At 38.9% G+C, this 26,271-nt stretch overlaps 2 protein-coding genes and 1 pseudogene across 8 annotated transcripts; all 3 read left to right on the forward strand.

The window, feature by feature from the left end:
• The first annotated feature begins 9,173 nt into the window (after window positions 1-9,173).
• On the forward strand, window positions 9,174-11,529 carry LOC132846459 (C-C chemokine receptor type 5-like). 2 transcript variants are annotated; one of them, XM_060871234.1, is made up of 2 exons: window positions 9,174-9,211; window positions 10,331-11,529. In XM_060871234.1, exon 2 carries the CDS (start codon window positions 10,355-10,357, stop codon window positions 11,372-11,374), a length of 1,020 nt encoding a protein of 339 aa, XP_060727217.1. In that variant the 5' UTR covers window positions 9,174-9,211; window positions 10,331-10,354; the 3' UTR covers window positions 11,375-11,529. The 2 variants fall into 2 exon arrangements, with proteins under 2 accessions (XP_060727217.1, XP_060727216.1); XM_060871233.1 differs by having other exon boundaries at window positions 9,175-9,207.
• Window positions 11,530-12,215: 686 nt separating this feature from the next.
• LOC132846458 (C-C chemokine receptor type 5-like) lies at window positions 12,216-19,319 on the forward strand. Of its 6 annotated transcripts, none has more exons than XM_060871231.1 (6): window positions 12,216-12,571; window positions 13,064-13,102; window positions 13,547-13,603; window positions 13,977-14,124; window positions 17,518-17,649; window positions 17,984-19,319. In XM_060871231.1, exons 5-6 carry the CDS (start codon window positions 17,643-17,645, stop codon window positions 19,030-19,032), a joined length of 1,056 nt encoding a protein of 351 aa, XP_060727214.1. In that variant the 5' UTR covers window positions 12,216-12,571; window positions 13,064-13,102; window positions 13,547-13,603; window positions 13,977-14,124; window positions 17,518-17,642; the 3' UTR covers window positions 19,033-19,319. The 6 variants fall into 6 exon arrangements, with proteins under 6 accessions (XP_060727214.1, XP_060727215.1, XP_060727210.1 ...); XM_060871232.1 differs by having other exon boundaries at window positions 13,996-14,124; XM_060871227.1 differs by lacking the exon at window positions 12,216-12,571 and having other exon boundaries at window positions 13,014-13,102.
• Window positions 14,094-16,067, forward strand: LOC132846076 (C-C chemokine receptor type 2-like; annotated as a pseudogene).
• Window positions 19,320-26,271: the final 6,952 nt, after the last annotated feature.

Here is a 26,271-nt window from a genome sequence, read left to right on the forward strand (position 1 = left end):
ATTACAATTATTAAGTTTATGTTTATTACAAGCATAATAATGTTTATTACACTTTTGTGTTACTCAATGAAAGAATCAGTTAAAGCTCTACTTACAATTAAATCAGTCAAGACGTCATTTTTAAAATTTGTATTGCCTTACATGCACGTCTGTTTATGACCAAAAAAAATGTTTATTTATGTTTGTATATGATATAGTTTATATATACAATATATATATTTATATAAATTTCCCTATATTTCCAAATAATTCCCATAAATTACTGTAAAATTTCCATAAATTCCTGTAAAGTTTCTAATTTTGAATATTCCCAAAATTCCCCAGATTAAGTATAATAATAGAATAATAATTTAATCATTTATAATTTAATAATTTAATATAATTTAAATTTAATATCATTTAATAATTTATAATAATTTAATAGATAAAAGCTTTCCTCCGTAAAATGTGCAGCACAGAGAGCGAGATTTGGGTAATAATTATGAGGGACCGAGTTAAAAATAAATTTTAACCATTGATCCCTAACGTCCCCGTCCCTAGGAAGGCTGAACAAAAGTGGACCTGCAATCCGGATGAAAATAACAGCGTTTCGTCGGCATCGTGGCAACGACACTCCAGCCTACTAACTATACCACAACAACTCTTCTCCACAGCAATATAAAATGGCCACGCCCCCCTTATTTAATGTTCACGGAGGAGGGGTTTATGTAAATATTGGGCTTAGTGACGTCAGCAACCCTGGAGGAATGTCGTGTAGTCCTTAGAAATGGATTTAAAAGCATTTATCTCCCTTTGCTTAAAACTTTGCAGATGTTGTTTATGCTCAAACAGGAACATTACACACATATTAGTTTATTAATGACTGCATTCATTGGACACACTGTTTGTAGAGAATGCACACATACATGAACTGATCTGATTCAAGACTGACATCATTACATCATACATAAAATTTTGGTGACCACTTTTGTCATTTAATAACACCATAAGTTTTGGCTTACTATGTAGTCATATAATATATAATATAAAACTCTTCTTGTTTTATTTACCCCTAAAGATGAGACCCTAGAACTGCCCCTGATCTTATGTCTACAGAAAATCACTGAAATTTTACTTTTTACTTCAAATACTTAAGTACATTAAATATCAGAAAATTACTTTTGATATTTAAGTACAGTAAATATCAGATACTTTAAGACTTTTACTTGAGTAATATTCTAAAAGGTAACTTTCACTTCTACCAAAGTCTTTTTCTAGTACGATACTTGTACTTTTACTCAAGTTTTGTTTTCTACTACTTTATACAACACTGAACATTACTCATGGGTCACAGTAACCCTTGCTGTCACCAGTGTTTTTTCCTGTCAGCCATACCCTCTGTACATCAGAGCCTCTTCCGATTTATCATTCAAAACACTTAAATGACCATCTATGTTTATGTATCTGACATGGTTACATTTTCTTGTTGCTAAGCTGTGGTTACACGTCCCTTCTAAGTAAGCGTTAGTCATAGACATTTTCTTTTTTTTAAACCTGTGGTTAAGATATCTTGCTCTTCTGCGAATGCACAGGATAATCGTGAGCTCATCTAAGTCAAGGCTTGCTGTAATACTGTATGTTCTGAACCGTTATATCAGGGTTTACAAAGTTACATAAAAGTAATAAAAGAAAACGCTTCAGAGTTCTCTTGAACTTCTGAAAAATAAAATTTAACGAAGTATAATCTTCTTCGTAGGGAGCACGGTGGCTTAGTGGTTAGCACATTCGCCTCACACCTCCAGGTTTGGGGGTTCGATTCCCGCCTCCGCCTTGTGTGTGTGGAGTTTGCATGTTCTCCCCGTGCCTCTGGGGCCTCGGGGGCTTCCTCCCCCGATCCAAAGACATGCATGGTAGGTTGATTGGCATCTCTGGAAAATTGTCCTTAGTGTGTGATTGTGTGAGTGAATGAGAGTGTGTGTGTGTGCCCTGTGATGGGTTGGCACTCCGTCCAGGGTGTATCCTGCCTTGATGCCCGATGACGCCTGAGATAGGCACAGGCTCCCCGTGACCCGAGGTAGTTCGGATAAGCGGTAGAAGATGAATGAATGATCTTCTTCATCGGGCTCTTCATACTTTTTCCAACTTTCTAGGTACAGTGTCTGATCCGTGATGTCTTCATTTGTCAGGAACATTTTATTTTATATTAATATTTAAGTTCCTCAGCTCCTCTGCTAATGCCTCTATCTTAATCAGGTTTTCATCTATATTCATTTGATATCTTTTCCTTATTTTGCGCTTTTCTCTTCTAGCCCTTTTAACCTCACTCTGTTTCCTTATAAGAATTGAATTATGTTCCTTCTTTTGCAAGTCTTTTGCAGCTTCACACCACAGCTCATTCTTTTTCCAATTTCCTTCAACAATCTTAATGCAGACCCACGTTGTACAAGTCAAGCAGTGCTGGAAGATCTGAGAGATCATGGTGCAGTGTGGGGAGTGATGAGATCTTTGAGGTAGGATAACGCTGGTCTGTTTTCGGTTTTATAGGCAGCATCAGTGTTTTCATTCTGATGAAGTCTAAGCACAAAAAGAAAGCAGAATTCTCTCTAGTGACGCATCACATTTCTACAAAGCTGCTAAGTTGATATGGAAGCTAAGCATGGAGATGACTGATAATACTGTAAAAGTCACCATATTAGGAAGTGAGTGCAGATTCGTATTTTATTAAACACAAACAATACATGAACGTAGACATGATCTTGAGGTGGAAAAACATACATGGACTACAAAAAGGAACGTACCTTGCTGACGTGAGACAAAAGCTAGAAAAGCAATAAGTGAGGTGCAAGACATAACACTGTCTGTTAGGAACTTCTCTCCATGACCAGAAAGCTGTGGACAAAAGAATCTGAACTTGTTCTTGACATGAATTCACTCCATGTCTAATCAGAAGTCCAGCTATGAGGACTTCTAATCCACAAATTTGAGCTAAGCCTTTGAGACTTCTTCCAATCTATATAGTTAATTAGTTATCATGCCACCTCCTGGTGACATGATAACTAATTAACTATATAGAACTCCAAGCAGGAGCAACTCCTGCTTGGTTGGATTGAAGAGGTGCAGATGATATTTATATGGACATGAACAATCATCGTTTTGTATTATTATTTTTTAAAAGGGCCATAAAATGGCTTTTTACACCTGAAATCAAGTAGTAAATCAAGAAGTATAGAAATTAATTACTTTTCTATCGGCTAAGTACTCAGAATTTGTTCTCTGCATTTAACCCATCCAAAGTTCACACACACACACACACACACACAGCAGTGAACACACACACACACACAACGTGAACACACACCCGGAGCAGTGGGCAGCCATTTATGCTGCGGTGCCCGGGGAGCAGTTGGGGGGTTCGGTGCCTTGCTCAAGGGCACCTCAGTCGTGGTATTGCCGGCCCGAGACTCGAACCCACAACCTTAGGGTTAGGAGTCAAACTCTCTAACCATTAGGCCACGACTATATAGAGAAAAGAATTCACATTCAAGGTTGAAGCATTAGAGCATAAAACAAAATGCAAGCAACATGAGATCTTTATAACATCCCCAGAATCTCCATTTCGCAATGTTACCCCAAATCTCCCAATTATTGTTGTCTATCTATCAGTTGTCTATCTCACATTTTTTTTAACAAGCATGACAACAACCTCAGTTTGAACAGTATTCATGTTTTCACTGAGGGTCAAAAACCACAACAAACCATTAGAACAACAAATCTTCTCAGGAGAGCTACCAACTCAGGACCTCCAGAAACTTCCTGGGTGTCATTTTAACCATCATTTATTTTACAGATATTTTGATGAGGCACAGCATGATATTTTGTGGTTGTTTAATGCATAATGCAGTCACTGGTAGTCTGAGGGGATTAAATGGAAAAAAACAGTGTGACAGTGCAGGATATTTACATGGATTTTTCTTGGGAAAGCCTCATTTATAATAGATGTAGCGTCTGGTACAGGTCATTTAGACTTCCAGTTTACAATTTTTTTGAGGGGGCTACATTCCACAGTGTCACACACACACACACACACACACACACACACACACACACACACACACACACACACACACAGAGAGAGAGAACCAGATAACCCCCTGGCCTTCCTGGGTGAATTCACAGGGAAGGCCCTCAACCATAAAACACGCAAAATATGCAAATACCAGCCCAAAATACATACTGTTATTAAAACTGTTATAGAATAAAACACACAATTTATTTTTCTTATTAAACAACCAGACTAACAAATCGCACATTGGAGAGCACCAGGCTCGCCCCAAGTATATCCAGTGCATCTTTTTTTTTTTTTTTTTAAGTATAAATGATAATTTTAATAAAACACAAGGTCTACATCGGAAACCTCAGAAGAGGACAACATTTTTTATTGTTCTTGTGCTACTATTGTCAGACTACAGTTCTTTTCTAATAGGCCAATTCTCAAATCATTTCATTATACTTTTCTTTTTGTATCAGTAGGCTAGTTACAAATTTGTGCTTAATTACCAACTAATTAAATTAAACAACAATCTTTTCTATTTAACTATTTTAACCTTTAAGATTTTTAACATTCGGTATTAAATTTACGCCACTTAACATTAATTATTCAAATATATGCAGTTTAAGAAGAAGCCTTATTTGCATAAACATATAAGGAAAAAACCTGTAAGAATATCAAAAATAAAAAATGCTAATGCTAACTAAATGTAATCCCGCTGCTGCCTCCTGAGGCGATTCCCGCTCTACGTCACGCAGACTCAACGCAAACGGTCCCCTTCGTTATGCCCCGCCCACTCAAGGCATTTCACCAATCGCAGATTAGCAACCGTAACCATGCGCGAGCAATAGAAAGCGTGTATACAATAAAGTGCAAACAGTTTATTAAGTGAGGTTATAAACGCTCATAAGGGAAATGTCATCTAATAACTGTACTAGAATTTCCTTTAAATTAATTTTTATTTTATTTGTTACTTTTGCACTGATATTGACATTTTTATTTTTTACTATTTTTTTTTACTATTTTTACTATTGACTGATATTGACTGATATTTATTTGTGTTTCAGTTTTATGTCATGTTTATTAACACAAATTAAACATGCATAAGATTCCATATTTAAAACCAAGAATCTTGTTTTTTTATATGATGGATTCCTAGTTTGTAAAGTAAATTTGTGCAGAACAAATGTTGATGGGGTTTTGTTTTAAGCAAAAAGTGCTGTTATTGCTTTTAAATAAAATGTACATAAAAAAAACACAAAAAAAGGAAACAAATTTAACAAAATACAAATTTTTACTTAAAAGTTCAGAATTATAAATCTGAAAATGACACATGAGCAGAGATGCATTTTCTCAAAGGAGAAATGTCTCCACCTAGAGGAAAAAGAGCTGTATTTATAATGTACTCATCTGTAGATTAACAGTTAATGCTTCAGACTGTGTGTGTGTGTGTGAGGAGAGACAGAGAGAGAGAGAGAGAGAGAGAGAGAGAGAGAGAGAGAGAGAGAGAGAGAGAGAGAGAGAGAAAGAGAGAGAGCGAGAAAGAGTGAGAGAAAGAGAGAGAGAGAGAGAGGGGTGGAGAGAGAGAGAGAGAGAGAGAGAGAGAAAGGGTGAGTGAGAAAGAGAGAGAGAGAGAGAGAGAGAGAGAGAGGGAGAGAGAGAGAGAGAGAGAGAGAGAGAGAGAGAGAGAGAGAGAGAGAGAGAGAGAGAGAGAGGGAGAGAGAGAGAGAGAGGGAGGGAGAGAGAGAGAGTGAGAAAGAGAGAGAGAGAGAGAGAGAAGGAGTAGAAGGTACTGGTTGCTGTTACATTAGGCTGCCACCAGATTGCAAGTAGAACCAGAAGCTTAGAGAGAGCCGGTGGAGGTTAACAATCTTTTTAATAAACTTGAAAGTAATACGCAGTCACACCATAGTCCAGGAGACCAGGAAAAGGGCAACAGAGAGGAAGAGCACTAGTTATAAAGTCAGTAAACAACTCCACAGAACATAAATGACAGGGAAATAATCCTCAAGGAAAATATACCCAAAAAGCTCCAAAAGAAAAGGAAATAAGTCCCAGAACGTAACAAAGTTCATGCGATAGAATGGACAAAAGATTACAACAGAAAAATCAGCCCTAAACATAATGAAGTTCGGTGACTGGCACAGAGGAAAAACAAAAGGACTGGAGTGCGCGCAGTGCAGGTGTTGTGTTGGTAGGAGATGTGACAGTACCGTTCTCCCTATGGATCCCACCTGGCCTTCTAGAGGGAGCCTCTGGGTAATGTTTGTAGAAATCACAGATTAAAGCAAGGTAATAAAAAATAAAACTGACAGGAACCATAGGCCTCTCAATCCACAAAGTACTTTACACCACATCCTTGGTGACAACTCCTGACATGAACCTGAGAATAAGCTTAGGCCTCATGGTTATTAAGGGAATGTCTCAAGTCAAGAGCATCACCCTGTTGCCAACCCGGAACTTAGAGGGGTGGAACCATGCTGATCCGCCTGCCACTTGTAGGCCCTGACAGATCTGAGAAGCTAAAGACGTGCTACAGGAGGTCCTCCTACATCAAAGAACAAAGGCTTGGGCAGAGGGAAAGGATACCTCCTGTTCCTGGGTGGGGAAGGGGGTTTTGGTAGCCAAGACAGCAATGAAAGGGGGACAGGCATGTGTCAGTGTTGGGTAAGGAATTGCGGGCATATTCCTCCCAAGGCAAAAACTTTCTCTAAGAAGTGGGGTCCAGAGGATGGTTTCCAGCTTTTGGTTGGTTCTTACAGTTAGTCCATTAGTTTGTCGATGATACCTTGAGGACAGGCTGGGCAAAGCACCGACTAGCATCAGAAGGCCTTGCAGATTTGGCCGGAGAACTGTGGCCCCATGTCAGACAAAATATCAACGGGGAGGCCATGAAGGCAAAAAACATGGATTACAAGAAGTTCTGCTGTCTGGGCGGCAGATGAGAACTGGGGCAGAGGCGCAAAGTGGGCGGCTTTAGAGAAACAGTCTACCACGACCATGACACAAGAGTTTCCCTCAGAGACCGAGAGGCCAGTGATGAAATCAAGAGCGATGTCCAGAGGCAGTGAGCTACAGGAAGAGGTCTGTGGAGGGCTGCAGGAGATAAGTTGGAGGACTTGTTCTTGATGCAAACCTGGCAAGCAGCCACAAACTGCAGATGAGACCAGAAACGTTGCTGAATGAGGTATAGGGTGCGGGCCCCATTTTAGAACTTCAGGGCACATGGAAATGGGCACAAAAAGCGACTGAGGGAACATTGCTGGGACCAGGCTCACGTTCCAGAACCAGTGGGGTTGGTGGGCATTGAGTATCTTGGCTGTTTTAAGGTATGTTTGGCTGCCACAGAACCTGATAAACCTTCTATAAAAATGGATGAATCCCAGAAACCGTTGAAGGGCTTGATGAGCTGGGACAAGGTTGGCACCGCCTTGACTTTAGAGGGTTCCATATCAATCTTGGAAGGGGTGATCTTGAACCCAAGAAACGAGACAGATGTCTTGTGAAATTAGTATTTTTCGCTCATAGCATCCCCTTAACCTGTCTCACCTATTCACATAGAGTGAAGGTTTTTAATGTACACATAGTTTTCAATGTTTAAGGCTGTTGGACAACTAAACTATTACTGTAGAATGAAGACAACAGAAAAACTGTGAAGTCTTTCGTTTTTCTCTTCTCCAACATATTCACAGTTCTTACCTGATTTGAATTTCTTAAGTCATTTCTAAAATGCTGCCTTCATTCCAATAACACAAACTACCACTAGATAACAGCACTGTGCAGAAAAACATTCTGAAGAGAAAAAGATTGAGCACTTTCGGTTTGTTTGTTCACCTGAATTAAAAATAACGTCTTATAGTTTTAGTTTTATTTTAAATGTATTAAAAACACGCAGGGGGGCACGGTGGCTTAGTGGTTAGCACGTTCGCCTCACACCTCCAGGGTCGGGGTTCGATTCCCGCCTCCACCTTGTGTGTGGAGTTTGCATGTTCTCCCCGTGCCTCGGGGGTTTCCTCCGGGTACTCCGGTTTCTCCGGTCCAAAGACATGCATGGTAGGTTGATTGGCATCTTTGGAAAATTGTCCGTAGTGTGTGATTGCGTGAGTGAATGAGTGTGTGTGTGTGTGTGTGTGCCCTGCGATGGGTTGGCACTCCGTCCAGGGTGTATCCTGCCTTGATGCCCAATGACGCCTGAGATAGGCACAGGCTCCCCGTGACCCGAGGTAGTTCGGATAAGCGGTAGAAGATGAGTGAGTGAATGAATAAAAACACGCAACTTGTAGTAGCTAAAGAATTTGCTTTGAAAAAAGGAATAAACTATGAGGCAAAAGTGGAGGTTGTTGTTGTGTTGCATCATCAACGTGTGTTCCAGGTGTTTCTAGAGCTTTATAGCGTATTTATGGACGATTCAAATTTTATTGTTCACAGGCACAACCACATACAGTAAAAAGATTCTTATATTACAATAGTTACAATACAAACAGAAAAAATGTAATGTTTTAATAATTTCTTTATTAAGGGTCAGGGCTACATGGTGGACACAATATAATGACAGACAAATATATCTGTTATAGTACCAACTTCCCACATTCACAGGTTTATTTACAAAAATCATATCTTGTAAGAATCATGGCTGCATTATTTACAGTATCAGTCAATCTACGGTACAATCTAAATGCAAGTGTGTACAGTTTTTATTAATATATTTAAAACAAATCTATAAAGACGTGGGGGGGGGGATCGTAGTCGATAGAACCTTTACAAAATAGGGGTTCTTTGTAAAAACCTTGGAGAGAAACAAAAATTTCATATCACAACAATTTAGATATAAATCTAAAGATTTTAATTCTTCAAATCTAAAGAATGTATGAATTCGGTGAAATTGTTTTAACAATCTAGAAAACACAGATGTTTTGAAATGACACATTCGTGAAATAATTCAAACTGGAATGATAAACTTACATTATTGAACGTGCATGTTCCTCCTTTACTACAATCTTACCAATCTTATGTGCTGAAGAACTTTTCTTGCTACCAGAAGAAAACAAAGCCACACCCAGGGGGGGGGGGACGACGGGACATAGTTGGTCCTCTTGTTATATATAAAGACAAACACTGCCTACTTTCACAATCACTCTTGGACTCATAAATCATGGGTACGATCTACCCCAACACAACAAGTAGGTGAATATTTTCCTTTTTTGCAGTCACTTACAAATTTATTAACACATTAAATACTAACCCATTAGTTATCACTGGTCATAATCAGTAAAGGGTCTCTAATAACAGACACTGACCACATGAATAAGGAATAAAGTAAAAGTAATGCTTTCCAATTGATGGTGTAGTACATAAAGTACTCTTTAGCAGAATAATCACAAAATAATAAAGCATATAAACTGATGAAAAAAATCTCTTACAAGTTTGACATGTGTGGCTTAGAAGGCCACAAAAGACAAAATGATCAAATATGGTAGAAACAACTTACAACATGGCTCCACAAGCACCTGTAAGGACTCTGCCCGGACTCTGGCCATGTGCATCTGTTTATGTTTCTCGTCACGTGTCTGCCCCGCCTTCGTCTGCTCCTCCCTGTCATCACACCTGATCCTTATTGTGTCATTGTCTTCTTGTATTTAACTGTGCCGCGTTGCTTCGTGCAGCGCGGCATCTACTGTGATTTGTCCTGTCTAGTCTGCGTCCTGTTTCATGTTTTCAGTTATTAAACCCTATTTTGATTTATGCTATCCTGCGTTTGGGTCCACTCTGTTTCCCGACGTTACAGCACCATTAACTCAACCAGTGAAAGGAGCAAAGTAACATCTGAATGTTCTTGTGTGTTTTCATGTTGATGAGACAATCACGTTTTAACTCAAGTTCTATCTCAGACCTTAAACATGGAACAACAATCAATCTTTTTCCCCCCAGGAAAAAAAATGGATAAATAAGTAGGTAACAGGTCACATATTGAACATACAGTGTGTATATAATGCTTAATAAATATTATCATCTTGTTAAAAAAAAGAAGTATTTACAGTTATTAAGCAATGGGTCAGTCAGGTGAAGGTGTCTGATAACCCGAGACCTGAAACACCCTTTAACCTCGTCACTGATGATGTGTCCAAGCCACACCTTCCAAATGGTGTTTCATGTAACTAGATTTCTATCTAATATGTACAACTAGAGTATAATTGTAAAACTGCGCCACTGATCAACAGATTAATCAGATAGTAAAAAAGCCAAAATATCAACAAAACACGTTTGATCCCTTTTCTAAAAATTCAATTGTATTTCCATGAACAGCTGAGAACTACAATTACAGCTACGATGACTATTACTTCGACCTGCGACAATATCAACATAAAGGCCTTCAGCAGAGTCTTCCTCCCTACACTCTACAGCATCGTCTTCATCGTGGGGTTCATCGGCAACGGCTTGGTGTTGTGTGTCCTGGTCAAGTTCAGCAAAAGGTCCAACATGTCAGATGTGTGTCTCTTCAACCTGGCGCTTTCAGACCGCCTCTTCCTTCTCTCGTTACCTTTCTGGGCTCATTACACCCTCACCAGTCAGTGGACCTTCGGGAGCTTCATGTGCCGTACAGTGACGGCGTTCTACACGCTGGGATTCTATGGAAGCATCTTCATCATGATCCTCATGACTGTAGACCGCTATGCTGTCATTGTCCATGCCCAGCCCTCCCTGTTCTCTAAGAACCGGTCTATCAGAGCTAGCATAGTCCTGATTTTGTTTATGTGGACACTTAGCCTGGGAGCTTCTCTGCCCACCGTCATTTGGGCACAAGTGAACAATAAATCAGAAGTATGGTCATGCAGTGTGGAATATCCAGAAGGAACAGAGTGCAGGTGTTTTTCTTACATCGAGCTTAATGTCCTCAGCCTGATTATTCCTCTGTCAGTGATGGTGTTCTGCTACTCACGCATCATCCCTATCTTAATGACCATGAAGTCTCAGAAGAAACACAGAGCTGTCAGGCTCATGCTGGTCTTGGTCAGTGTTTTCTTCCTCTTCTGGACACCTTACAACATCGTCATCTTCCTGAAGTTCCTGCATCATTTGGGTTACATGAGCACTTGTAAGTGGTATCAGGACCTGACCATGGCTATGCAGTGGGTGGAAACCATAGCGTTCTGTCACTGCTGCATCAACCCCATCATCTACGCCTTTGTGGGGCAGAGATTCAGGAATTTATTTCTAAGGATCCTCCAAGAGTGGTTTCCTTGTTGCTTTGGTTCGTATACAAGAGTCAAACACGAGCCGACAGAGAGGTGGGTCTCGGTGTACTCACGCTCCTCAGTTAATACCAGCACAGAGTCCGTTCAGCCATAAGGGCAAAAGTGCAGCATGTAGTTTAAACACAGTTATAAGCAGACAAAACTGAAACTGTATTAAGGGGGAAAAAAATTACTGGTTAGGTTTCTTTTTTTCCAGAAAAGGTTTTTGAGTGTTTTTTTTGCTTTTGTTCGTATTTTTGCACAGAATATGAGACAGTATTAACACAAAATTATCTTAAAACCTTAACTAAAAGTTAATATTTTTGTCATTTATTTGTCAGACTTACACAGTGATGCATATACAGAGGCTTTATTCTGTTTTCAAAGAAAATAAAGGAAATGATAAGCATTAAACTGTCTGTTTTTCCTTATTAACCTTGTAGATCATGATCACATGACTATTCAATAGTAAAATTTTAATCCGGCATGAATTCCGGCTCGAAATTCATGGAACGAAACCCTGCAGACACACTAACTGAAAAGTGTAGCATTACAGTTAACTGTAGTAAGACTTAAGCTTCCTAAATGTAAGAATTCACCCATTTTTCCATCCGTGACTATCAGCACATTGTGCCCTCCTACTGAATTCCTTGAACATGTCCTTGGCGGTCCCTTGACCAACAACGTCAGCCATATAAAAACTGCCTAAATTACCAACAGTGTTCTTGTCAATGCTGCAGCGCCTGCAGTGAAGACACTGTGCCTTAAAGGGGCAGGTGGTAAAAAAATCATCCTAATGCACTAAAATTTCACAACAGAAGTAACAGCTTTTAACACTGCGCTTAACCCTGGTTCTACAGCTAGAGGAACATTTTACACTGGTGATTTAGAAGAGGCTCTGAAGCTTTTGCAGTGTTAACCCCACATTAAGGCACCAGTGTGAAGTGAAATTAAACAGCATGTGCTCGATATCATGTGAAAACCAGGACGTAGCAACACCTCGGCATAAATTGCTCAGTAGTTAGAGTCATGCAACACGGTAAACATCACAGAAGTGCCGCTGTAGTGAGGGGGAAAGATGAGACATTGAAAAAACAGCAGAGACTGGATATGAACAAACTACAAAATGCAAATTGGATATCCCAACGGCCCGAACCCTCACCCGTTTATGTGCCTAAACATGGAGGAACTTCGCTAAATTTGGGCTGATAAACAGAGTAACTAACTACGCCATCTTGGGGGCCTACTACCGGCGATTCACCCTTCAATAGACTGTATTTCAGATGCCTCCCTAAGACAGAGGACACCGATCGTATGTGCCCCCCGACACCACAGCTCATACAGTACAACACCACTGAGAGCATTGCGACTGTCAGAAGCACCACCATCACACATGAAGTCACCACTCTCGCTGTAGCTGGCACCCAAATCTGAGTGGAAATAAACAATTAGGGATTTAGACAAGCACACACACACACACACACACACACACACACACACACACACACACTACAATTCAGTACATGTGCCACCGACAAAAGAAATAACATTTACATAAAAACTCATTATGCTTATATAAAAGGTTAAATTAAAGCACCATCATTTCTGTAGCAACAACAAACAAGGTACTGTCTGTACACCACCGTCTGTATTTCCAGAAAAAAAAGAAAGAAAAGTTTGTGGACTTCAATGGGACAATATAATGAATTCATTAATTATTCAAGTGATTATTACATACGCCATTGTGGCTGCATATGGCATACTGTGTGTGTGTGTGTGTGTGTGTGTGTGTGTGTGTTTACAGCTGAAGGAGAAAGAAGCCTTGCTGAAAGCTTGATTCAAGGTACAAGGGCATGATCAAACTTGCATGGATTTTTCCTGCTATTTTTACAGCGAATGTGGTTTTTCTAGAACGTTTCAAATTAAGACACGTACCAGTAAGACATGTGACAGAGCCAGGTGACTGTGTGTAACAGGAACTGTAAGTGTAAATGAGAGACAGAACTGATTGCATTTCTAATATCGGCTTCTAAAGTCATTTATAAAGACTTTATTCGGTTCCCAACAGAAGCACAAACACCAAACAGAACACGATCATTGTTAAGAACCTAATTGTTAAATCCGATATTATTTGGACAGAAAAGCTTCATTTTGATTGCTGAGCTGCATCGAAGTTGTTGTAAACGACACTTTAAGCATGTTTTCCAGGAATGGATGTAAACTTGGATACTGAAGATTTCTTCTTTATTGTTGTGTGGAGTTACCTGATCCAACATGTACTTATCAGTTCAGTGGAAATCACATGTGAATACCAGCTGATGTGAATCATCGGTTCCAGATACAGGTAAGTGAAAAAAGTGGAACATGTTCAAGTGAAACACAACCTTAATTCGTTCCTTCCGTGATGGATTTTCCATCATGTGTCTTTGAATGAATCATTCCTAGGTACACCTTGATACACAACTCAATTATTTCTATCTCTTTTGTCTAGTTAACTGATTGGTTTTCTTTAGAACTTGTTCCTTAAAAGAAAGCAGCAGGGACGAGAGCATCTATACTGTCATTCATTTGAATTTATTAGACATCACTAATGAATATTTGGATATTCTTGGATATGTTGTTTTATAAAGGATATCGTTAGAATTGCAGTGTTCTTGTTTATTTTCCTGCTAAAACGAGCACAATTAGTACATAAAAAGACATAAACGTGGTTACAGACGTCTGTACTGTGAGCAGGACGAAGCCCCACCTCTACAGCATAAAAGCTCAGGACGGTGTTATATCACTACACACAGCCTTCTTTCACGCTCACAATCGAATTGGACGGATGAATCATGGCAACGGTTTTACAGAGCAGAACGACATGTAAGTGCGTGGATTTTTTTTAATATAATCAGCAGTTTTAAACTTATTACTGAGTCTCGAAAAACGTTGCTTAATTGCTTTTAGTCTTAAAGTACTACAGATGACTGAAAATAAACAATCAGTACCAAATTACTACAGAGATCCTTTGAAATTGTTACAGAATCGGATCGAATTTCTTCGTTTTATTCTCTTGTGTTATTATTTGCACTGATGCTAGTTTTCAGTCTGGTTACATCTCTACATTTGTGTTCCAGAATATCTATTGCTCCCTGTAGACATTTTTCTAGCCCAGTAATAAAAACGTTTTATTTTCTGTTATTATCAACTTGTACATGCAGAAATCGTGCAATAAGTGATTTTTTTTTCATAAACAGCTGAAAACGATTCTGCTAATGACACCATACTAGATGAGTACTTATTCTGCAACACCAACATAAAGGCCTTCAGCCGAGTCTTCCTCCCTACACTCTGGGGTTCATCGGCAACTGCCTGGTTGTTTGTGTCCTGGTCAAGTTCCACAAAAAGTCCAACATGTCAGATGTGTGTCTCTTCAACCTGGTGCTTTCAGACCTCCTCTTCCTTCTCTCATTACCTTTCTGGGCTCACTACGCCCTCACCAGTCAGTGGATCTTCGGGAGCTTCATGTGCTGTACAGTGATGGCGTTCTACACGCTGGGATTCTATGGAAGCATCTTCTTCATGATCCTCATGACCATTGAGCGCTACAGTGTCATTGTCCACACCCAGACCTCCCTGTTCTCTAAGCACCGGTCTGTCAGAGCTAGCATAGCCCTGGTTTTGTTTATGTGGACACTTAGCCTGGGAGCTTCTCTGCCCACCGTCATTTGGGCACAAGTGAACAATAAATCAGACCTATGGACTTGCAAAGAGGAATATCCAAAAGGAACAAAGTGGAAGTCTTTTTCTTACATGGAGTTGAACATCCTTGTCTTAATTATTCCTCTGTCAGTGATGTTGTTCTGCTACTCGCGCATCATCCCTATCTTAATGACCATGAAGTCTCAGAAGAAACACAGAGCTGTCAGGCTCATGCTGGTCTTGGTCAGTGTTTTCTTCCTCTTCTGGACACCTTACAACATCGTCATCTTCCTGAAGTTCCTGCAGTATCTGGGTTACATGCACACTTGTGAGTGGGATCAAGACCTGAACATGGCTATGCAGTGGGTGGAAACCATAGCGTTCTGTCACTGCTGCATCAACCCCATCATCTACGCCTTTGTGGGGCAGAGATTCAGGAAGTTATTTCTAAGAATCCTTAAAGAGTGGTTTCCTCTTTGCTTTGGTCGCTTTAGAACAACTGAAAGTGAGATCTCAATGAGGACGACAATACTGTACGTCCTCCAGATATTCAGTGACTTCCAGAACAAAGTCAAAATCAAAACTGTAAACTCTTTCGAACAGGAAAAACAAAACAACAAACAAACTATGCATAAAAATATTACTCAGGCCATGTTACAGTATGTTGGCATTATAGTTTAAATGTTATTTACATTGGGATAAAAATTCTGCATTATACAATATAAGCACATCCTTTGCCTGTGACTCTAAAATCTCTTCATTTACACCTTCTGTATATTGTGTATTTGTACAGTGTTGTTTTTTCATCTGCTCCCTGTTCCGAGTTGCCACAGCGGATCATCTGGTTCGCATATATGATTAGCCACAGGTTTTACACCGGATCACTTCTAGCACCGTATCTCATTACAGTCCGTCAATTAGATAACTATCATCATTCAAACTATTTTCTTTCAATTCTAGAGTATTAATCTATCCTAGTTCTAGAGGGTTGTGTTAGGAAGGACATCTGGACTAACACCTGTGCCAAAATTAATATATTCATGGCTTTGTAACCGTGTTATTCTTCAATTCAGTCGTGGAGATCCAACGAATGCACGCATTTGAAATAAATTGAATTCAATCAGGTTTTATTTTCAAGTCTCTTTAATATGTTGATATGACTCTCACATTTATGTGCATGTTATGACAAAGGGAGTTTATACAGTATGTCGCTTTCCCTACAAACCCTGATGTTTTTTCAGTCCATCCTGGTAGTATCACATCTCTGTATCAGATAGGCTCTCACAATCTGCTCACTTTGACTTTGACTTGCTCATTTGTTCTTGCTTTTCTGTTAAGACAGAATTTCATCAGCCAGGTCATTTTCCAGCTTCGTGTTCCTGCTGAAGGTGTCTGTAATCGAACTGGAACAAACGTGATCGTCCACAAAATTGTACAGAATGTTTTTGTATTCTGCAGATTTTCCTTCACTGATAGCACCAGGACCAAATATGTTCCAGCATGACAATACACACAAAATGAGCTCCATGAAGACCTGGTTTGCCAAGAAATCTGTTGTAGAAGAACTGGAATGGATTGCACAGAGCTAGCCATGCTAAGTTAATCCAAAACTCATATTCTGAGCTGTCTGAATTGAAGTGAGCTGATTGTGTCCAACGTCACACCCACAGCGTTCGAGCTACCGTCTGGAGGAACCAGAGTGCAATTCATTTGACAGCTCCATAACTGTACCAATAGAGGACGCTGTAACACCATACTAAAGATTTCAATAGTAAATACATGAGAAAGTTCACTTATGTAATAATCTTTGGACTAATCACTACAGTCATCCTGTTTCACTTGTGTTCTTAACTTTAATAAGGGATTTAATCAATTAAACATGCTCCTTATTAGAAGAAAGCAGTGGTATCTATTAGCCAGATCACTTCCAGATGTTGCTGAGATACAGTAATTTCGTCACCTATCTGTTGCACCTGATGCAAATCAGTCCCACCGATTAAATAATGCCAAAGTGGTGGCAGAGGCCAGGACGATTAGATAAAATCTACAAAGCAGAATGTGTGAACTGGTCCGTAGTTTCTAGTGGATGCTAAACAGACAGGATCAATGATAATAGAACAATAAACAACAACAACAACAAAAAGACAAGGTGAGACCACAAGATAACTCATTGAAGTCACCGATGAATAAAGTGATGTTAATCGTTTGAAGCTATGAGTTAATATATAGAGGTCATAATATAATATTTAGAGAGTATAATAGTAGTGGTCATGAGATCCTGAGCATCCAGTCTATTAACTTTATTTATGTCTCCCAGCAGCAGATAGGAAAAGTCTATTTGCTTTGAGAATTTGTTTAAGGTTCAGTGAGCTAATGTTACATCGGTGTAACAATTGCAGTTGATTTATTAATGTGCTGTTTAATATTAATAAACTTTATCTTATATATACAGTATACTATATTACCTATAACACCTGTCGTCAACAGTTTTAATTAAAGCTAAAGATTGTACATTTGTTATTTCTGGCATGTTTATAAGTGTCTATATGTTTTGTTTAATTTGTAATTTGCTAGAAAGTGACTTATCTGGCAACAGGACAAAGCCCCACCTTATAGAGCTTCCCTTAATAAAGCACATCATCTTCCTACGGTCCAATATACACTTGGTCTCGGTCTGAGGAGACACGACGCAGCCCAACATGACGAGTAGGTGGAAGGTTTACATTTCTCAGCTACTTGTTAAGAATATTTTTGTTCCTAGATTTAATAAACAGTGTGTAAATTTTCTTGCTTCTACAAATGATTAAAACTGACACTGGGTTCTTTGTCTCTCTCACTGAAAAGAGCTAGATTCTGATTCTGTGGTCTGTATTTATTTATTACTGAGTCTTAAAAACCTTTATGACTCTAAATGGTTTTGACAACTTGACAAAAGTGTAAAAAACTGTCACTTTTTTTAACTGCAGGTTTAACTGCATCTACAGGGAAAGATGTTTTTCCCCTATTCGATTAACATGTAAACTTTTCTCCTCATTAACAGCCAAGAACGATTCTGCTAATGACACCATACCAGATGGTTACTTACTCTGCAACAACAACAACGTAAGGGCCTTCAGCAGAGTCTTCCTCCCTACACTCTACAGCATCGTCTTCATCGTGGGGTTCATCGGCAACTGCCTGGTTGTTTGTGTCCTGGTCAAGTTCCACAAAAAGTCCAACATGTCAGATGTGTGTCTCTTCAACCTGGCGCTTTCAGACCTCCTCTTCCTTCTCTCATTACCTTTCTGGGCTCACTACGCCCTCACCAGTCAGTGGACCTTCGGGAGCTTCATGTGCCGTACAGTGACAGCGTTCTACATGCTGGGATTCTATGGAAGCATCTTCTTCATGATCCTTATGACCATTGAGCGCTACAGTGTCATTGTCCATACCAATACATCCCTGTTCTCTAAGCACCGGTCTGTCAGAGCTAGCATAGCCCTGGTTTTGTTTATGTGGACACTTAGCCTGGGAGCTTCTCTGCCCACCGTCATTTGGGCACAAGTGAACAATAAATCAGAAGTATGGACATGCAGTTTGGAATATCCAAAAGGAACAAAGTGGAGGTCTTTCTCTTACATGGAGTTGAACATCCTTGTTTTAATTATTCCTCTGTCAGTGATGTTGTTCTGCTACTCGCGCATCATCCCTATCTTAATGACCATGAAGTCTCAGAAGAAACACAGAGCTGTCAGGCTCATGCTGGTCTTGGTCAGTGTTTTCTTCCTCTTCTGGACACCTTACAACATCGTCATCTTCCTGAAATTCCTGCAGTATCTGGATTACATGAGCACTTGTAAGTGGTATCAGGACCTGACCATGGCTATGCAGTGGGTGGAAACCATAGCGTTCTGTCACTGCTGCATCAACCCCATCATCTACGCCTTTGTGGGGCAGAGATTCAGGAATTTATTTCTAAAGATCTTGAAATTGTGGTTTCCTTGTTGCTTTGGTCGCTGCACTACAACTGAAAGTGAGCTCTCTGTGAAGAGGACCATTAGGTACTCCTCAGAGATTTCTGGCACAAAGATAAAACTAAAAGGTGGTTAAAACCATTATCACATTTGTACTACTATTAACTCTTATTATGCCTGGATGGACAATGTAGCCATGTAATGTGAAGACCTTAATGAACACTGCGTTATAAAAATAATATAATATATAAATAATATAAATGCTGTATAAATAATAAAAAGAGTGAATGAAACAAATCCACATCCAGCCAATAATTCAGCTTGTATATTCATTTTAAAGGCTGCCAAGTGTGCATGTTTTTTTCCATGGAAGTTTAAAGTCAACTAAATAACCAGTCAAACAGTTTACTTAAAGTCACAGAAGGATGTCCTATTTTATTGACTCTACTGTATTTATCTATGTAGTGATTTTGGCTCGCGAAGTAATTATAATGTGTTATAGTGACTCCTAAATATTTTAACCCAAGTTGAAACTGACGGTAATGGAATTAACGTTACACTTATTTGGTCTGTTCGTCCGGCGAACAGGCCGTGTAACCTTTATTAATTCTATGAAGGCGGTATCTTCCCGGCCGAGAAAGACGCACTTCCCTTTTACTTTATACAGTAATTTAAATTAAATGAACTTAATAGAGCATGTAGTTCAGACCAGATGTTGCAGGTACCTTACGTTTGTGAGCGATACTCAGAGACAATCACTTGTGGGACAAAAATATGGCGTTTAATGAATGAGACAAACACAACATAAAGCTAACTACACAAACAAACAAAAGAAGTAGAGAAAATAAAAATACACAAAAAAAATTTAAATTGGGGAAAGGGAGGAAGAGACTGGAAAGAAGAAATTAGAAAGGAAGGAAAGGAACGGCAAGCTTAAACTTCAAAAGTAATCACACCCTAACTGGGAAATCGTCACCGGAAACTTAAATTCACCTTCAGACTCAATACAAGGTTCATACTTAAAATACGCATCTAAATTGGTTGGTAAAGGAAACGGTTACTTGCATTGGCTTGCGGCACAAGAGTCTGGATGCAACAGAGAAATCTCTGACGAGTCAGTTAGGGTGGGGTGAGATGTTCTTCCAAGTCCTCCTGAAGATCAGAGCAGTTGTCGTTATTGGAAGTGAAGCTTGCTGGAAGTTCTTTGGAGGAAGATGGAGTCGTCTCCAAGCTGTTCCAAAAGTCTGACCACTGATTGGTGGTGTTTGTGACCTTTTAACTCCACCCATCTTTGGGGAGATTTGGGTCATTTGGATACTAAACATGAAGGGGAATGAAGGCATCGGTACATTACATACACAGATCAATAATCAAAGTGTAACTGATGTTACTATGATATTGTGTTCTGATAAAGGAGAAAGAGACAAAAATGAAACACAAAACAAAATGCACTTTCATTAGTGAAGTGAAAAACAGCTAATGTTGTATACATTCTGACATCAGACCTTAAAAGGACATACTGTACAGCATTAGAACAGATATACATTAACATGCCAGGATCAGTAATTAAAGTATAACTGATGTTAATCCAGTGTTGTGTTCTGGTACATAAATACAATACATCCTTGTCAGGAAAGTAAGGAGCAAATAATTTTAAGTCTGGCAAGCCTTAACAGAAGAGACACATTACAACAGGGTTATAAGAATAAGAATCTTACAGTATCTTATCTACTTGTTTTATTAGTAAAAGGAATGTCTCATTGTGTTGTGTGGGTTGTGTTTGTGTGTGTGTGCGTGTATACGTGCTTGCGTGCGTGTGTGTGTGTGTGTGTGTGTGAGTGTGTGCGTGTTTTATGGTTGAGGGCCTTCCCTGTGAATTCACCCAGGGGGTTATCTGGTTCTCTCTCTGTGTATGTGTGTATGTGTGTGTGTGTGTGTGTGTGTGTGTGTGTGTGTGTGTGTGTGTGTGTGTGTGACACTGTGGAATGTAGCCCCCTCAAAAAAATTGTAAACTGGAAGTCTAAATGACCTGTACCAGACGCTACAGCTATTAAAAGTGAGGCTTTCCCAAGAAAAATCCATGTAAATATCCTGCACTGTCACACTGTTTTTTTCCATTTAATCCTCTCAGACTACCAGTGACTGCATTATGCATTAAACAACCACAAAATATCATGCTGTGCCTCATCAAAATATCTGTAAAATAAATGATGGTTAAAATGACACCCAGGAAGTTGGAAGTTTCTGGAGGTCCTGAGTTGGTAGCTCTCCTGAGAAGATTTGTTGTTCTAATGGTTTGTTGTGGTTTTTGACCCTCAGTGAAAACATGAATACTGTTCAAACTGAGGTTGTTGTCATGCTTGTTAAAACAAATGTGAGATAGACAACTGATAGATAGACAACAATAATTGGGAGATTTGGGGTAACATTGCGAAATGGAGATTCTGGGGATGTTATAAAGATCTCATGTTGCTTGCATTTTGTTTTATGCTCTAATGCTTCAACCTTGAATGTGAATTCTTTTCTCTATATAGTCGTGGCCTAATGGTTAGAGAGTTTGACTCCTAACCCTAAGGTTGTGGGTTCGAGTCTCGGGCCGGCAATACCACGACTGAGGTGCCCTTGAGCAAGGCACCGAACCCCCCCAACTGCTCCCCGGGCACCGCAGCATAAATGGCTGCCCACTGCTCCGGGTGTGTGTTCACGGTGTGTGTGTGTGTGTGTGTGTGTTCACTGCTGTGTGTGTGCACTTTGGATGGGTTAAATGCAGAGAACAAATTCTGAGTACTATATAATTTCTATACTTCTTGATTTACTACTTGATTTCAGGTGTAAAAAGCCCTTTTATGGCCCTTTTAAAAAATAATAATACAAAAAGATGATTGTTCATGTCCATATAAATATCATCTGCACCTCTTCAATCCAACCAAGCAGGAGTTGCACTGATTTAATGATCCAGATGACTGATAGCATCATTCATTAGTAAAACTTCACTTCGACAGGAACATATCAACACAGGATGTATGAACACACGGCATCTGCGAATCCACAGCCTTATTCACACAACTTTCAGAATAACAACCCATGTAAGTAACCTGTACAATCTCTTGAGTTAATTTCCCGTTTCCTGAAGCCTCCACGTAAAAGCAATCCCACAATTCTTCTAAAGCAGCAGTTGATAAGCCGGGCATCGTGACCGATGCGATAGGAGGGTCATGGGAAAACTTATTTAAAAGAAGTGCACAAAATGGCACCACCTCCTGGTGACATGATAACTAATTAACTATATAGATTGGAAGAAGTCTCAAAGGCTTAGCTCAAATTTGTGGATTAGAAGTCCTCATAGCTGGACTTCTGATTAGACATGGAGTGAATTCATGTCAAGAACAAGTTCAGATTCTTTTGTCCACAGCTTTCTGGTCATGGAGAGAAGTTCCTAACAGACAGTGTTATGTCTTGCACCTCACTTATTGCTTTTCTAGCTTTTGTCTCACATCAGCAAGGTACGTTCCTTTATGTAGTCCATGTATGTTTTTCCACCTCAAGATCATGTCTACGTTCATGTATTGTTTGTGTTTAATAAAATACGAATCTGCACTCACTTCCTAATATGGTGACTTTTACAGTATTATCAGTCATCTCCATGCTTAGCTTCCTCTGGCCATAATGATTTCAAACTAATTCCTCTGGGAAGCATTTTACAGTATAACAACAAAATACATTAATGCCATATCAACTTAGCAGCTTTGTAGAAATGTGATGCGTCACTACAGAGAATTCTGCTTTCTTTTTGTGCTTAGACTTCATCAGAATGAAAAGATAAATGAATATAGATGAAAACCTGATTAAGATAGAGGCCCTAGCAGAGGAGCTGAGGAACTTAAATATTAATATAAAATAAAATGTTCCTGACAAATGAAGACATCACGGATCAGACACTGTACCTAGACAGTTGGAAAGAGCATGAAGAGCCCGATGAAGAAGATCATTCATTCATTCATTCATTCATCTTCTACCGCTTATCCGAACTACCTCGGGTCACGGGGAGCCTGTGTCTATCTCAGGCGTCATCGGGCATCAAGACAGGATACACCCTGGACGGAGTGCCAACCCATCACAGGGCACACACACACACACACACACACACACACACACTCTCATTCACTCACGCAATCACACACTACGGACAATTTTCCAGAGATGCCAATCAACCTACCATGCATGTTCTTTGGACCGGGGGAGGAAACCGGAGTACCCGGAGGAAACCCCCGAGGCACGGGGAGAACATGCAAACTCCACACACACAAGGTGGAAGTGGGAATCGAACCCCCAACCCTGGAGGTGTGAGGTGAACGTGCTAACCACTAAGCCACCGTGCTCCCTACGAAGAAGATCATACTTTGTTAAATTTTATTTTTCAGAAGTTCAAGAGAACTCTGAAGCGTTTTCTTTTATTCTTTTATTCTGTTACAGCAAGCCTTGACTTAGATGAGCTCACGATTATCCTGTGCATTCGCAGAAGAGCAAGATATCTTAACCACAGGTTTAAAAAAAAGAAAATGTCTATGACTAACGCTTACTTAGAAGGGACGTGTAACCACAGCTTAGCAACAAGAAAATGTAACCATGTCAGATACATAAACATAGATGGTCATTTAAGTGTTTTGAATGATAAATCGGAAGAGGCTCTGATGTACAGAGGGTATGGCTGACAGGAAAAAACACTGGTGACAGCAAGGGTTACTGTGACCCATGAGTAATGTTCAGTGTTGTATAAAGTAGTAGAAAACAAAACTTGAGTAAAAGTACAAGTATCGTACTAGAAAAAGACTTTGGTAGAAGTGAAAGTTACCTTTTAGAATATTACTCAAGTAAAAGTCTTAAAGTATCTGATATTTACTGTACTTAAATATCAAAAGTAATTTTCTGATATTTAATGTACTTAAGTATTTGAAGTAAAAAGTAAAATTTCAGTGATTTTCTGTAGACATAAGATCAGGGGCAGTTCTAGGGTCTCATCTTTAGGGGTAAATAAAACAAGAAGAGTTTTATATTATATATTATATGACTACATAGTAAGCCAAAAGTTATGGGATTATTAAATGACAAAAGTGGGCACCAAAATTTTATGTATGATGTAATGATGTCAGTCTTGAATCAGATCAGTTCATGTATGTGTGCATTCTCTACAAACAGTGTGTCCAATGAATGCAGTCATTAATAAACTAATATTCACAAGACAAAGACCAAATCAATAAATGTTATTTTTATTTAGTATTGAATGGATTTTTTGCATTAAAGGGGTGTTAAAACACGATTTCACTTTTCTAACTTTAGCTAGTGTGTAATGTTCCTGTTTGAGCATAAACAACATCTGCAAAGTTTTAAGCAAAGGGAGATAAATGCTTTTAAATCCATTTCTAAGGACTACACGACATTCCTCCAGGGTTGCTGACGTCACTAAGCCCAATATTTACATAAACCCCTCCTCCGTGAACATTAAATAAGGGGGGCGTGGCCATTTTATATTGCTGTGGAGAAGAGTTGTTGTGGTATAGTTAGTAGGCTGGAGTGTCGTTGCCACGATGCCGACGAAACGCTGTTATTTTCATCCGGATTGCAGGTCCACTTTTGTTCAGCCTTCCTAGGGACGGGGACGTTAGGGATCAATGGTTAAAATTTATTTTTAACTCGGTCCCTCATAATTATTACCCAAATCTCGCTCTCTGTGCTGCACATTTTACGGAGGAAAGCTTTTATCTATTAAATTATTAGAAATTAAATATTAAATTTAAATTCTATTAAATTATTAAATTATAAATGATTAAATTATTATTCTATTATTATACTTAATCTGGGGAATTTTGGGAATATTCAAAATTAGAAACTTTACAGGAATTTATGGAAATTTTACAGTAATTTATGGGAATTATTTGGAAATATAGGGAAATTTATATAAATATATATATTGTATATATAAACTATATCATATACAAACATAAATAAACATTTTTTTTGGTCATAAACAGACGTGCATGTAAGGCAATACAAATTTTAAAAATGACGTCTTGACTGATTTAATTGTAAGTAGAGCTTTAACTGATTCTTTCATTGAGTAACACAAAAGTGTAATAAACATTATTATGCTTGTAATAAACATAAACTTAATAATTGTAATAAACATAATTCCCTTATGATTGCTGTAAAATGAAAGCATCCCCCACCCTTGGCCTTCTAAAAAAGTCCCAATCAAAATGTAAAATGATGCATTTTTTCCTCAAGCTTATTAGGTCTCTGCTTCTGTGGTAGTCAAGGCCTGGAAAATGGAGGTGGAAACCCCCCCCCCCCCCCCCAAGTGATATATGGAGGATTTTTTTTTATTTCAGGGGAAGTGAGGGTGTGTGGAGGGTCATCAAATTATCTGTGAATGTGGTAACACTCCTAATTTACTGCTTGATAAGTGTTAGTAAGGTAGTTATTAAGTTTAGGTATTGGGTACAATTAAGAATGTAGAATAAGGTAATGCAGAATAAGGCATTAATATGTGCTTAATAAGTACTAATAAATAGCCAATATTCTATTAATATTCATGCTAATAAGCAACTAGTTAAATGATCCTAAAATAAAGTGTTACTGTGCATGTTATAGAAGAATGCAAGTACCTTGCATTTGGCCTCAATGGCCCTCCAGTAAGCAGTGTGCTGTGTGCAAGTGACCGAGGAACACAGGGTACAAATTCAACTTAAATTGCATTAAATCTTGGTTTTAAACAAAATTATGCTGCAAAAATTTGTTTAACTACATTTAATTTCCTTGTTATGGGCAACTCTGCATTTTTTAAAAATTCCCAGTTTTTATTTCCATATATTCCCGTTAATTCCCATATATTCCCGTTAATTCCCATATATTCCCGTTAATTCCCATATATTCCCATAAATTCCCATGGAAAGTTTCCAGCCTTGAAAATTCCTGGAATTTTGTAATTCTAGCTACATCTAATAAAATAATGTTTTTTTAAAATAAAAAAGGTTCTTGAATACACTTTTGTTAATAGACAAACACTTATTGTTGTAAATTAAACAACTATTATAATTAGTACAATTAAATCTCTTAAAAATTAAGTCTCTAAAAAGTAGGAGACAACAACAAAAAAAACCATAACAGTCTGAAACGTCGTTTAACAGCCGGTTCTTGAACAGGTTCTGCTCGATCATCTTCACTAAAATTGTCTGGGTCCGATTCGGGATCAAATTGGTATGTTTTTATTGACGTCATTGTTTGTAATGCCACCAAAGCACAGACCAGTGTTGCCAGATTGGACTAAAGATTTCCAGCCCAACTACAGCTTAAAACCCACCCATTTCAAAAAATACCA

Source organism: Tachysurus vachellii, chromosome 5, assembly GCF_030014155.1.
Source record: "Tachysurus vachellii isolate PV-2020 chromosome 5, HZAU_Pvac_v1, whole genome shotgun sequence".
Lineage (NCBI taxonomy): Eukaryota > Metazoa > Chordata > Actinopteri > Siluriformes > Bagridae > Tachysurus > Tachysurus vachellii.